A 14,883-nucleotide genomic window follows, 5' to 3' on the forward strand; every position below is an offset into this window, starting at 1 on the left:
GTCCATGTCGTCTTTCCTATGCATTTATCTTGTGTGTTGACGATTACCATATCCAGGTGTTCCGCCATGTCCTGCAGCAGCTTTCCATTACCGTCTGTTCTCCCATCAAACTCCTCTAGGTGTGCGTTGAAATCGCCTACCATAATGGTAGGTCTCCCAATGTTGTGATAGTCTTTTTCAATGCACTTGATTAGCCTGATGTTTGTCTCCCTGCTGTCTGCCCCCGTCCACAGGTACACCACTGCCACTGCCACCTTTCTCCCCGCCAGTGTCCCCGTCAACCACATGTGCTCTCTGCACTCTGGACTTTCTCTCTGCCAGCCTGGCCCGCTAAAGCATCCTACCCCCCCTCCCCTTCTCTCACTGTCCTTTCTGTTTACCCCATCCCAAAAAAGCCCTTCGCAATCCGGGGGTCTTTCTTCATCTCTGAGGTGGGTTTCTGTGACTGCGAACATTCCAATCTTATCATCTTGTAACATCTGAAAGGCCTCTTCCCATTTTCCTGCTTTCCTTCCTCCCTGTAGGTTTAAAAAGGCAATCTTCACTTCCCTCTTTTTCTTTTTTGCTCGTCTGTTTTTCCTTCTTTCCCGGTCTGGTGCCTTTTTGTGTTTTCCGCCTCTCGTGTTTTTGCAGGCACCATCCCTCCTACTTTCTCTTCTTAGTGGGCATGTCCCTGTGGGGGACACATCCTCTGGAGTTGTTCCTCGAGTCGCTGTAATCTCTGGTCCAGAGTCAGCCTGCCTTCCATTCTTTCCTGTCGCCTTTTCATCGGTGTCACGCTTTTCCCCTTGCATTTCAGTCCTAAAAAAACTCTTGAGTCTGTTACCCAGTGCTTGTCCCTCTTCAATTGCCGCATCTCTGTTGTAGCAGCCATCTTCCATGTCGTTTCCCGTTCCTGTGTTCTTTACCACCTCCACCCTCGGTCCCAGCTGCTGGCTGATCTCTCTTGATAGCCTGTTCCACTTGGCGCACCTCTCTTTAAGTGGGTCCCCCTTGTCTTTGATTTCTGGGACTTCATACACCATAAAAAAATGTTTCGGGGCTCTCGTGGTCCAGTCCTCAAGCCGTTTCCCTAGCTCCGCTGCCATTTCTTCCACCGATTCTTCGCCTTGCACGTCTGTCACTCCCGCATGTATGACCACCACTCCTGCCTCTGCATTCCATATTTTCCCATCCCTCTCTGCTCTCTCGAGTGACTCTCTCAGTTGTGCTCCCGGCTTAGTTGCAAAGTGAACTTTCTTGTCGTAATCTACCACCTTCAGTGTGGCTCTCTTTATCTTGAAGGCATTGGTGTCCCCTACCACTAAGACTCTCTTGTCCACCTTCTTCTCTTTGTCCTGTTTCTTTGTCCCGTCATCTGGGTCTGCTCTCTGCCTCATGAGGGCTTCCTTGTAGTTCCTGTGCTGGCTTCTTTGTGTTTGACCTCCAGTCGTCTGTCTCCCCTGCTCCTTATCCAGATCTCCACTTCCCGTCCGTTCTTGGGAAAAGCTAACTGTCTCTTTCCCGTCTGTGTGGTATGTCATCTTTTCTTTGACCCCGTTTCTCAGTTCCAGCTGTTGCGGCGCGTTTTCAGCCCCGTTGACCGTCATTTGCTCTGGTTCACATGACTTCATCCATTCATTAAACACCTCCCCTAATTTTTCTCTCTTGTTCCTTTCCTCCTGCATTATTGCTTTCAGTTTCTCTTCCGTCGCTATTCTCAAGGTTCTCTCTTCTTCGAGCTTCGCCAACATCCTACTTTCTATGGCCGCTCTCTCTGTCTTTGCCTCCTCCAGCTTCACTCTCATTGCCTCTCTTTTGTTAAACATTGTTGCCTGTACACTGTGGGATGTCGTCTTCAACACGAGCAGTGGCTTTCCTTTGAAGCAGGCAGCATGGACGCGTGCCGCAGCACAACATAGTTCATTTGCAGGTGGTACTGCAGTTTGAAGGATGGTTCGCACAATATGGGGGAATCGCAATTCAATGTTCTACCTCGGGCGTAGACAAGATTTGCTCATTCTAATTCATTTTGTCTACAAATCGGGAACTTGCAACGAATGTACCCGCATGGATGGAAGGGCCAGACAAGCCTTGTGAGTGCTTCGTTTCCTAGCCTCTCAGTCCTGAACCTACTCACGTACCATATGTGTAGATGTTACGATAGGTGGGAGCACTTATTTGGAAAATGGTGAATGGCAACTGTTGTTATCTTTAAGGTGGACTGCATATTTGCAGTACTTTTCCTCACTTAAATATATGTCTTACTAAAAATATGTAGTATAGCCGATGACAAAAAGAGAATGGCTGGGCGTCCTCCAGCACGTGCTTGTGCTTTTCACCCTGCTTTGGACAGATGTGCTCGCTCCAGGCTCATCAGGCGCTGAAAAGTTATCGAAGGTAGCAGACGGGCTGGAGGTGGAACAACGGAGACTATCCCTGCCTTTCTGATGGTGTCAGTGAGCGTGTACTTCTATACTCTAACTTAGCTTAACCTGCACAGAGCTGAGTAGAATAGGCTTGGCAAGTGCCCTTATTGCATATGCATTTGTACAGCTGAGGCACTTTCTAAATCAAGAACATTGTGTACCTTACCTTCAAAACCACATCATTTTGGGGGTGCAAAAGGAATTCTAAGGCATATTTTTGTTTGTATTGTCCTATTACGCATCGACTCCTTCAACTTAATGCAGAGTCGACCCAGCCTCTTAAAAAATTTAATGCTTGCCAGGTAATTGTTTTGCATTTAGTTGATATATCAGTATTCAATTAGGTATCCCAAGTCATTAGTCGTTGAGGTGGAGTCTCTCTGTAAGTCAATCATGTTTAACATTCATAGAAATGCTTGTCAAATAATGGCACTGTCGAGGATATCTATTCAGCTCGGAACAATCGCTGGGCACAAGCTGATCGTGTGGTTACAGGCAGCAAACATCCCGTTTGGAACGTCCTATTTCGCAATGTAGCTGCAGACTAGATGAGGGCCCCACTCATAAACGTCTATACTTTTAGTCTCTTTAAGCTGGACCACTTTTGACACGACAAGCCATTGCAGCTAAAACAGCATGACACATGATTATAAGCTGGACGTACCATGGCGTCCAGCTAGAAGGTCACATGGCTTGCTTTGTGCACTGAATTTGCAAGGATGGCTTGAAGCTTCTGTCGTGGTTAACTTTGAGCTGAGATAGTTTAAAATAATGCTCTCAGTTTTTAGTGTTGCCCGGCATGGTTAACAAGTTGGTGCTATAGCGCTGCATTGAAAAGTTTGTGCATTCATGACTGTATCACCTTATGTATGCATACGAGCTATTAAACTCTTCGTTTTTCAGAGAAATGAAATGCACTTTGCTTCCAATTGCACCCGCTTCTGTAACTTCATGGTATGAAGCACCTTATGGCTGCAAGCTGTGACCGATCTTGTTCTGTGGTCTGCGCAGGCCCATATCAGGGAGTCGCTCCGAGAGCCTCACCAGGGTTTCCTGCCCGTGGTCGTTCTAAATTTTTTTTTGTTGTAGGTATGCATCCTTTCTGTCTTTCCCTTAATTGTACTCAAACGTCTTCTATTCATTGTCGCCGATTTGCCTCAAAATTGGTTAAGCACACAAATGGACACTGTACAACTGTATTGTACATATTTTGTTCAAGGTAACTTTTCTTTGCCAAAGTTACAGATTTTTTTATGAAGGTTAGTCTTTGTTTTTATTTACAAATTGATGAGAGTTTCCATGGGCAACACTAAAACGTTATGCCAGAAGCAAGGACAAGTTCACTGCTGTAATTTGTTCTCAACTGATTGCAAGAAATGTCGTTGATGTCGTGAAACCTCCTTCCAGCGCTTGCTTTGCAGCATAAAAAAAAAAAATTATACATAGGACATACTCTGTTTTTTAAACTGCTTGCTCATTCTGCAGGTCTGCCTGCCATAGATGTCATGCTACTGGAGAGCAGGCGAATTCGATTGCTGGTTTTGCCATTGCTTTTTTTTTTTTAGCCGTTGTCTTAGTAGTTTTTGTAAATTTAGAGATTTTCCTAAAAAGCAAGCCGGGAAGAATATTTAGTTTAGTTAGGTAGCTGAAAATAATGATTTAGTACCCCTTTGTCAGTAAAATAGATACCGTGTGCCGCTGTTAGTGTCAAGCCGAGATCCACGTTTTTTTGGCATTTTGCTCAGAGTAGTACCCATTCTTATTCGTTAGCCTCTTGGTGTGCCAACTAAACTCTTTGTATACAGACACCTGCCCTCTGCTGGTACACTCTACCCTCATGTTCAGCGAGTGTATGAACTGGAGTTGTATCCACAGTCGACACTCGCTGAGCACGAGGGTAGGAAAATCTTTCCATTGCAGTAGAGCCATATATGGGGAGAGTTATGATTTCGCTGCTGTAACGTCTCCCTTCCGAGTGAGCTGATCAGCCCGCGGCACAGAGCAAGAGGCGTGAGCGCATGCGCGTGAACTCTAGGCTGCTCCCAGCTGAGCGGGGAGGGCCGCCATTTTCATTCATTCGCCCGGCATGGGATCGATATTCAAATTTCGGTTCTTTCCTTTTATTGGCAGGCTCTGGCAATAAAATGATATAGTGTTATTCCTCGGTGGCTTAAAAACCTAAAGAAAGAAGTTCCTCCATGTTTGAACGCACTTTTATTTAGGCAAAAAAAATAAATAAGCCCGTAGCAGACGACTCATAGCCTCAACAGTGCTCTGTGCCGACAGCTTTGCGTCAAAATGGCGGTCATCTCTTTGCCTCTTTGCTGCCTTCTCTATCCCTCCTTCGGCATTCTCCTCCCTTTCCTCCTCTCCGGCGCCTTCGTTGCCACACCCGCTGGCTAAACTCTCCCACTATACTGCTTTGCATTGCAGTAGTAGTTTTATTTGTAGTCTTCACAGTTGAATGTGAATATTTGACAGAAGTCTCTCAGGTTGGGGCGAAAGGGGGTTAAATGAATGCATTTGATCATTCGCCTAAATTCGGTACCCATCATTTTAACGCCTACGTAGCCTTGTCCTGGGGGGTGACTATGACTAAAATAAGAGGATCTATGTGCTGATCACGAAAGAATATGCTAGCCATTCTAATGTAGCTCTGCCAAGTACTTGATTGTGATTTGTTTTTATTTTCAGCTACTTGGGTGCCTCAAGATCTGGAGATCCTAGTTGCCACAAGCTTGGACTCAATCTTTTTCTGTGGTCTGGCCAGGACCATGGGGGAGGTAATCCCAGCAACAGGAGCATCGCAGTATCTCCCTGCCTGTGACTTTCGATCAGCGTCACGACAGGGGAGTCCTCGTGCCATCAGGTGTTAGGTATGCTACTCGAAATAAGCATTCTTACCTATTCTTTAGGTGAAACAGCAAAAGCACTACTAAGCCTAAAATGCAAAAAACATATTCAAGTCTTGGGTTGGATGAAATTCCAATTACAAAAAGGAGTCTGCAGACATGATTAACATGTGAACTTAAAGCCCGCGGATGTAGGTTCGACGGTGTCACAGAAATAACTTCCCGCAGATCGCCTTGCTCGTGCTATACCCAAACAAATTCTTAAAATAATCATTGTGTTTCGTTGGTGTTATCAATCTTATGTCCCTACCACACCCACCAGTCGGGACACGTGAAATATAAAGAAACAGGAACTTGCACATTGTCAGCTCTGCAAAGATTTATATAGTAAACAGAGCATAGCACGTTCAGCTTAAGAAAAAAATTTAGTGCAGGCCTATATTCATGGTTCACATATGTGTAATTGCTCTTTATAATGAAGTGAAAACTGCTTAAGTTGTGGCCCACTACAGGCTTTCTATTAGTGTTAAAAAGTGCGGTAGAAAACATGATTGCGCTTGGAAGACGGGGACATAGGAAGGACAGACACAACAGAGCGCTAACTTTCAACTGATTTAATTCAAGAACCTCAGCATAGAAACGGACTGTGTCACAGCACCACATCTCAACCAATCCGTGGCCCTCCCACGGACCGCAAGTACGCCAACTCCTTATCCGCCAAGTCAATTGACGCCACACTGACACAACTTGTGCCGGAACTATTTATAGTGTCAGCCTTCATAATCTCGCTAACAGTCCTATCTTTGTGCCTCTCAAGAACAGTAGACGAAGCAAATAATGGTTTGCACCCGCAGTCATGACAGTGACACGACAGATCATGACTGCGAGTGCAAACCATTATTTGCTCAGTCTACTGTTCTTGCTAGGCACAAAGATATGACTGTTAGAGAGCTTATGGAGGCTGATGCTATAAATAGTTCCGGCACGTGTTGTGTCAGTGTGGCGTCAATTGACTTGGCGGATAAGGAGTTGGCGTACTTGCGGTCCGTGGCAGTGCCACGGATTGGTTGAGATGTGGTGCGGTGACGCAGTGTGTTTCTACGCTGAGGTTCTTGAATTAAATCAGTTGAAAGTTAGCACTCTGTGGTGTATGTCCTTCCTATGTCCCCGTCTTCAAAGCACAATCATGTTTTCTAACGTACCGTACCAACTTGCCCAACAATCAGCACTTGTTAAAAAGTGCTATTGTGTTTTAAGCAGCTCGCACCGAATATTTTCTTGAAATACATAGGTTCATGGAAATTATTATGTAGATGTTGGCAGACAGTCATGGTGAGGCCAATCTTTAATGCCAAGTGGTCCACTTATTCAGAGTTAATTGAGTTTGTAAATATTGTAGGTTGCAAATTAAATTTTTATGGGACGCGATGGGCACAATCATCCGTAATGACTAGCTCTACCTAGGGGAACTTCATACATTTACTACGGCAAGATGGTTTCGAAAAACAAAGTATTTAGTTTATTCAACTCCTGCACTAACCTTGTCTTTAGAAACTTTTTATATTCTTTGCGATGCTGAGATAAGATTCTGGAAATAGTTTTTCTAAAGCAACTCTAGATATTTCCCGTTCATCATTTTTCTCGCAAAGCATTCGAGAGAGCCAAACCCTGTAATGTACGGAGGGAACTCACAGAATGATGCGACTGACAGTTTGGAACATTCGGCACTGTAACAGTAATAATGACATGTCACTTATGTAATGCTCATTATCGCAGATCAAACTGCTTTTTCCGTCTACACTCATTTTCAGTAGACTCATTCAGCGAACTCCCACCTGAGACTGCAGCGCTGGGTTCTGCAAAGTAATTTGAATGAATATAGATGCAACAGGTTTCTTTGAGCGTGCGTCTAACACATATTCTTCATATTGAATCTGCTAACTGTATTCATGATCATGTCCATAATTGTATCCACATTCCAGCTTATTTTTATTTTGACATTTGAGTTTTCTTCAGTACTTTTCTCAACATCTGTGCTTGCTGAGCCGTACTCAAGTCCATACATCTTGTCTTTCGCTATTACATTAATATATAAAACTGTTGATGCCGAGTGAGAATTCAAGGTACCGAATCTGTCGTGCGAGCTAAATAAGAACCAATAAAAAGCTCTACAAAGGAAATTTTGTTAAAGGATGCTGTATGGGCATTAGAATAGCACATGCCATGCTAAAAAAAAAATACAAATTCTTGTTAGGTATGTGAGGATGACAGTGCTGTGCTGTTTCTGATGTGTCACAAAAAAAAAATCAGTGCCATACAGTGTTTTTTGTGGAAGTACAAACTGTTGAATTCGAAGCCCAGAAGTTTTATTCAAGAATGTTCCTTAATACAAATGTATTTAGAGATCTGAGCCACTGACTCATACATGACTATGTGGCAAACATTCATTTTCATGTGGAATATAGTTTACAAGGTCTAGTCTGCATTGATTTATTGCATTCATGCTGAAACTAGGAGGGGTTCTCTGGGTATGAATAAAGAGATAAACATTTCTTGAAATCAAAACATTTGAGAACGGACAAAAGGAAGGATCTGAGAACGGTATCTTAGATTCTCTTCTTTTTCTTACAGTATCTCTAATGTTCACTTTATTTCACCTGATGCATTTAGTTTTTAGCGCAGCTCTTAGCACCCGTTTCCGCGTTTCGCGGCGTCGCTGTCGGCGTAACCGCCCAACTAAACTTCGCAGGAAATTGAATTAATGTTGGGGTCATGTGACGTTAATATTTCCGCTAAGTCTAGCTGAGAAACAGAATTTTTTTATGGATGACGTGACACGGTCATGCGACGTCATTTTCCCCGCTACTTTTAGCGGAAAAACTGCATTTGTGTTGAGGTCATGTGACATCAATTTCTGCGCTAAATTTAGTGGGAAACTTAATCAGCTAAATTTAGTGGGGAAATTTTCCCGCTAAATTCAGGGAAATTTCCCTCTAAATGGGAGGGGAGCAAAAGAGGAGGAAGGGAGGGGGAGGAGGGGCATACCCTCCCATCCTCCTCTTCAAGATCTGTGCTCTAATTTCACGTTACAGAGAATTGTAAACGTCTCATATTTCATCTCATGTTTATTCAACTTTTATATTGCAGGTGCGCTCGCAGCAAAAATCTGGGTTGTGCTGATCCTCTACGCACAAGTTAGGAACTCCTGAGTGGCAAGAGTGGGAGTTTGGTCTGACAGCTCAAGGGACACCATTGTTCAGTATTGAATTTTTAATAATCTTCTTTTGAGCAAAGTTAAAGGGGCACTGACACCCCAAAGGTCGTATTTATTTTTATTGTCTAAAACGATGCAAGTTGCAGTCATAGACACGCAAAAAAAACCGCATCGCGAAAAAAAATTTTCCCGCGCGCGCGCGCGCCTTTTTATTTTTGGCGTTTGATTTTCCCGCCTCTCGCCTCCTTGCTTCTTTTGATCGGTGACGTCAAAAATCAGGAAATTTAGAAGCTTTGTAGGCGACATCTCTATAACATTTAATTACGGCAATCCTAAAACATGTTTTTTAACGCAATTGCGAACGCACTACGGCCCTTCTTTTTGAAATACCAAAAATCGGGAGTTCGTTGTGGTGCCGTCTCCTGGATTTGTAACCTCCAACGGAAAACAGGCGACACCGCTCAAAACCGGTCCGCCTCAACGCGGGCGCTCGCTCCTTTCCTCCTCGCTTTGGGTCGCCATGGCAACAGCCGGGAGTGGTGAAAGGAAGTCGACTCTCAGGTCTCCGCGATTTTTGACGTCAAGGCACCGGCGCCGATCGCGCGGGAACTTCGAATTCGGCATTTGGAAATTGTTTTTTTACTTCACGAATACTGAATTCCCAAATCTCAAATTTTGAGGGTAATGTCCCGGCATCGTTTTCAATCGTTTCGGATAATAAAAAAAAATATGATTTTGATGTGTCAGTGCCCCTTTAAGCTTTGCTGCTTGCAGTTCTTCTAAAAATAAATACCTGCAACCAAATTTACCAGGTCACGACATTTCGCCTCTGCTCTTAGTGGTCCTGGTGAGCCTCGGATAAGAGCTTACTGGTGTGCAAACATCATGCTTGTTTGAAACCACTCACTGATGTAGAGACTCGCTGACATCCAGCATTCCAATGAAACGCTGGATGTCCACAAGTCTTTCTTGGACAATGCAAGCGGGGAAGGAACCATACAATCGTATCGTATCGGGGGACATTCTACAGAGTGTTTTTTTCTATGTTTTACAGATTTTTTTTAAAAAAGCCGTAGAAGCTACATTTACGCGGTCTGTGCACGTGAGTTATATGGCCAGGGCGGCATAGTATAAAAGGCTGATTTGTAATGATCCGTCGGCTTATTACAGAGATGTGCCAGACTTCTTTCAGAAAACTAGATGGAGGTTCATTCTAGCGTAGTTTTATCCCGCGAATCTGAATATCCCGTTCGTTTTCCTCAAAGATATAACTAAATGTGAGAAAACACAAAAAAACATCCTACCAACAGTGACATCGTAAGAAGACCTTTCGGCCGCCAAGCGTGTGTCGCTTAAGGGCCGAGCGTCCAATCGCAAGTTTTCTAGGTATATTCTCCGGCATTGGCACCAGTCGTGACACATTTTTCTGCCCTTTTAAAAAATAGCATGTGCGTGCATAGCTTTGATAGGCGCTGAAGATGCGTGAACAAAGATTTTGAAAGCTGCTCTTGTGACGTCGCTCTCTAGGGAAGTGCTTTCACAACGCTTTAAAAATGACTATGCAGCCTCGATTAATTAAATTAGCAAATAATTTTGATATTTGAGATTCTGGAAGTCGAATGAAGAAGATTTAAAAGTGTTTTCTCAAATACAAAACTGCTTCAGCCTCTCTCTAAGTATAGTATGTTCGTGAAATCTTTAATCGGTGAAAATAGACCCATGGTTCCAATTAGAAACTTGCTAAACATCACCAAAACACACTAAATCAATTTTCTTTGTAAAGATATAAGACAAGAGTAGCATTTTATGGCGTTCTAAAAGATGGTCAATTTGGACGCGTTTCCAGACTTTGGTTTCTTACCAGAGCGCATCTTTGCACCTGCGGTCCAGCTGCCCGGTGGCCGCAGTGCGAAGCCGCCCCCTCGCCTCCCTCGTAGGATGAAGGGAAGCAAGGCGCACGTGTGTTGCGTGTCTAAACCCCTGGGGAACAGGACCGTGGGTACAGAGATGAGCTCTGATAAGAAACTGAAACCTAGAAACTAGTCCAAATAAAGCTTTTTTACAGAACGCATAAAACGCTACCCCTGCATTATGTCCTTCTAAAAAACTTGATTTTGTGGTTTTCAATGACTCAGCAAGTTTCTAATTGAAACCAAATTTTCATTTTCACTAATTAAAAAGTTGATTAACAAATTGGATTTAATTATCTAACTGATCGTTACGACTAGGTCCCTATACTACGTACGCCTGGCCGTACCTCGTCTGCACAAACCGCATTAATTTAGCTTTCATGACCTTTCTAAACATATATGTAAATCTTAAAATTAAATCGCCCTGTACAACAGTGAAAAGGCGAAACCAACCAACATTGTGGAGCCATATGGCTCCACCATGCTGGTATCGCCTTTTTGCTGGTATAGGATGTCCCATATTACGTTATGCATGTATGGTTCCGTCCGCCTTAATGGTTCCGCCTTAATCCACTACGCTGGTATAGGATGTCCCATAATACGACACGCTTGCATGGTTCCGCCCACCTGTATCGTTCCGCCTTATTCCACTATACTGGAGCCGCCTTTTTCGCTTGTATAGGATGTCCCATATTACGGTTTCGCTTGTATGAGCCTTTTCCGTCATCTTTCCATCATCGAGATTTTCCAACAGGGAGGATTGACACTGCAATGCTCAGTTTGAGAAAGTGCTGGTAGTAGCGCTTCTCCATGTGGTCTTTTAGAACCGCAGGACCGAAGTACAAGAGGAAGTTTCGTAGCTCAGTGGCCTTCCATCTCTCTAATTCATGAAGACTCCGGGGCTTCCGAGCCATCTCCCGAGGGGTGTGTCTCTGGAGTTTCATGAGCATTGTTGAGATGCTAGTCTGTGCACGTGGTGGGAGCTTTGATCGATGAGGTCGTCCCCGCACCCAATAGTGAAGTAGAAGCCTCCGCATAACGCCTAGGCAGACTAAATGCATATAGTCGAGGGGAAATTGGCTTACCATGCCAATCTGTAGCTCGACCAATGGGGACTGTCGATGATGGTGCCCTTCCTGATCCTGCTTTCGAAACGACTCGTCTGTTCGTAGGGGGCTGCTGACTTCTGGAAGAATTACTTTCCGGCAGCTTTCAGAGAAGGTGCCTTCTTGGGTGCACTTTTCACAACTGAAGTATCCCCCATGGCCCTTGATGCACTTCAGAAATGCCCTTGCGGGCGCATCGCAAATGAACGCATGCACTCGAACTACGCACTCCTTTCCGCCCTCGGTCACGTGTTCTTCCAGCAATGTGCTTAACTCCGAAATGAAATCGGTAAGGTAGTCATCCAAGTTCTCCGGCTTCTTGTCTCCAACAAACAGAGCTATGACGAAAGGTTCAGGATCGCAGCTTTCGACGACAGATGCAAGAATGGGCCAGAACTGCTTGCTGGAACTTTTCGCTATAGGCAGGCCATCAACATTGATGAGCAACGAAATGGTGTCTCCAGTGATGCTGCCTGAGCTCATCATTCGTTTTAGTGACGATTCGATTCCGAAATAGTGGTAGAGGCCGGACGCTCCCATGTTTTTCACATTGCAAGATCTTGGTGTCCCCATTAGGCTTCTTGCGTCACTAGGCAGCTCCGGGTGATACTTCTTCAATATCTTTAAAAGCTTGCTAAGATGGGATGCGCAGGCTTTGGTCTCACGTGCCCAGGTGGCCAGCTCGCTTGCCAAAGTAAACTCATCTGCACTTGAGATTGGCAAATGAGTTTCAGTTTCTTCGGAAGCTGATGTGCTCGCGCAAGGATCTCTGGGATCGTCGACTTGCGGTGCGCTCAGACCCTCCCTGGCTCCGTCACTGCTGTCGTCTGATCCGTCAACCGCAGAATTTCCATCGCTCTCGTCCGGAGCAGACTTAGAAAAAATGTCCGCAAGATGGTCGCGCACGTTTTCGGCAATAATTCTTTTCTTCTGTCGGTCGCACACGTCATCAAATGCTCGCCTCTGTCGCTTCATTTTACGAACCAGGAGATCGTTTCCTCTTAGCACCGTTCAATCACAAAGGGATATCATGCATCGCGAGTCGCGCAGTCTGGCGTAACCGAAATCGCGCGCAATCGGCGAACATGGTTGCCCACTTATCATAGTCATTGGTTGCGCTAGAAAATTTTGTCCGGATTTCGTCCGGGTCATAGTGGCAGCGCTTCGCTCTTCAAAATAATAATCACTGTAGAGCCCTCAAATAATTACTCTTGTCTATTATTACCTAACCAGCCTCGCACATTCACGAGCATGTGCGAGGTTTAGGTAATAATGGGCACCCTAAAGCGAAGCTCTGCCACTTACAACGCACCGCCTTGAATTCCGTCTAGGACCGGCACCGAATTCCGGTCCTAGACGGAATTGTTGAGGTCAGATATCGACCTCCAAAGGATCCAAAGGCTCCAAAGGAGCCGTCCCGATTTCGGGTACCCGAGACAGGAATACCCACAAACGTAATATGCGAGATCCCGTCGGTTAAGCAAGTGAGCAGCATCACTAAAGGAAATGAGGTACCGCTACTTACGTTTCACGCAGGGTACGCAGGTGCGTCGGTGCCACAGTGGGATTACGCAGCCTGACCGTTAGGCACTTCGAACCGTAACTACTAGAACTTGTCTTCACGATGTTTCAGAGCCACGGTTGTCAGGTCAGAACCGTGCGAGCCACAATTGTGCGAGCCGCGATACAAACTTAAACTTAGACCGCTTAAACCAAACTTAAACCATACTTGAACCACTTGAACCGGCGGGAACGTATGTTGCCAACCTAAGCCATTGGTCTAAAATAGGCTAAACCAACCGTGTATGCATTTTGTAGTTAATAAATTATATTATATTTTATTTTGTGACTTAAAAGTAGAACACATCAAGAAGAAAATATCTGTAGTGTATAGTATTAATAAATTTACTCATCAGACTTTACCTTATTTACACACCCGACAAACTCACAAAACCAAAGAAAAGAAGTCTAGCAGCACTGTGTTTGTATATTTAGGGTTGTGATGGCGGCTGTTGTGATCTGGTTCTACGGGTTCTACGGAACGATTCTTACTCATTTACGCCTTGCTTTGCTTGTTAACGCTCTAAAAGTAGCGCACACGGATGGTCTTTTTGTGCGGTGCAGTGCGTGTGTTGACCATGGGCTTGCTTCAAGTTCAAAGGTACCCCTTTTCGTCTCTGCCGTGTTTTGGTGTTTGTACTAAGAGATTTACAACGTTTCGTTGGCTCTTTAGAGAGACCGCATCAAACAGTTTCTCAGCATATTTGACGGGATTTCGCACATATGTGTAATACGGTGGTGGAACCTTTCAGCAAAATTATAGTCTTCAGGGATGACGTGCTTGCGGACATGGTTGCAACTTCTGCTGGTCGCCTCTCTACAGAGAGTCGAGCTCCGGGAACACTCCGATGAGGTGCACAATGCTTCTCAACTCCGCGCGGCGGCTTCTCTCACTTCTGAAAGTGCGGACATCCGCTTCATCGCGGTTAGGCCCTGCCTGGACGACTGCGCCGATTGCATGACTCATGCTGATTGCCGGGAACATCTATCGAAATCCCAGGCCGTCGCCAACCTCCCCGAGCTGCGAGAAAGCGGTTTACAACAACGTGGCCGCCCTAAAATGTGACCCTGTGTGATTGGTGGCTCCATGGGAAGTGTGAAGGGCTGTCGCTACTCGCCTACCGATGCTTGGCCTCCTCGCCGGGCACTGGTTTTGTGGCTCATGCCAGCTTCCTCCCTCCGATGACTCGCACCCCGCACCCATATCCACCGGTGTCGTGCCCCTCCCCCCCCCCCCCCCCCCCCCCCTCCCCCCCCTTCCCCCCACGAAACTGCCAGGCCCATCGCCCGGGACACAAAACGGAGTGACGCTAGTAACCCGACGTACTCCTCCCGCACCGAGGAAGCGGCGACACATCGGCATCCGGTATACAAACGCTCTATCCATCAAGAACAAACTCGGACCTCGTTGTCTTGTTTGAAACTTCGCCGAACACAATCTTTGGGGTCTCAGAAACCTGGTTGGATGATACAATATTCGAAGGACAAATTGCTGACACCCAAAAGTTTAGCATCTTCCGGAAAGACAGGATCTCATCGAGAGGGGCAGGAGTTGCCCTGATTGTACTGTCTCAGTTCACATGTGAACGGCGAAGGAACCTCAAACACATAGTTGCATGGATGCCAGCCTCCCCACAGTACCAGCACACATGTGTACATTCCCTACATAGTGCAGTAAAATATATCATACTTCTATCTAATTCAAATAAGGGAAAAGAAAAAAAACTAATTATTTTGGGACAGACATTCATTCTGGCCAAATGAAACAAGTATTATGTTTGCCAATTTCATTCCCTTCCAATCCCACTCTTTATTTAGTCGTAATAAACACCA

At 45.2% G+C, this 14,883-nt stretch overlaps 2 protein-coding genes across 4 annotated transcripts in view; both read right to left on the bottom strand.

Annotated features, from left to right (window-relative positions):
* Positions 1-13,367, bottom strand: part of LOC120840722 — a 29,292-nt gene extending 15,925 nt beyond the window's left edge. For 2 of the 3 annotated variants that reach the window (XM_040211366.3, XM_040211364.3), the window contains exon 1: positions 13,016-13,367. The gene's annotated coding sequence lies outside the window, so the exon portion shown is untranslated. The remainder of the gene's footprint in view (positions 1-13,015) is intronic. The other variant, XM_040211367.3, reaches the window with a different exon arrangement.
* LOC120840726 lies at positions 11,119-12,203 on the bottom strand. The gene has a single exon (XM_040211370.2). It carries the CDS (start codon positions 12,061-12,063, stop codon positions 11,119-11,121), a length of 945 nt encoding a protein of 314 aa, XP_040067304.1. The 5' UTR covers positions 12,064-12,203.
* Positions 13,368-14,883: the final 1,516 nt, after the last annotated feature.

The sequence above is a fragment of the Ixodes scapularis genome, unplaced genomic scaffold (assembly GCF_016920785.2).
Source record: "Ixodes scapularis isolate PalLabHiFi unplaced genomic scaffold, ASM1692078v2 PGA_scaffold6__148_contigs__length_123643588, whole genome shotgun sequence".
Taxonomy (NCBI): domain Eukaryota; kingdom Metazoa; phylum Arthropoda; class Arachnida; order Ixodida; family Ixodidae; genus Ixodes; species Ixodes scapularis.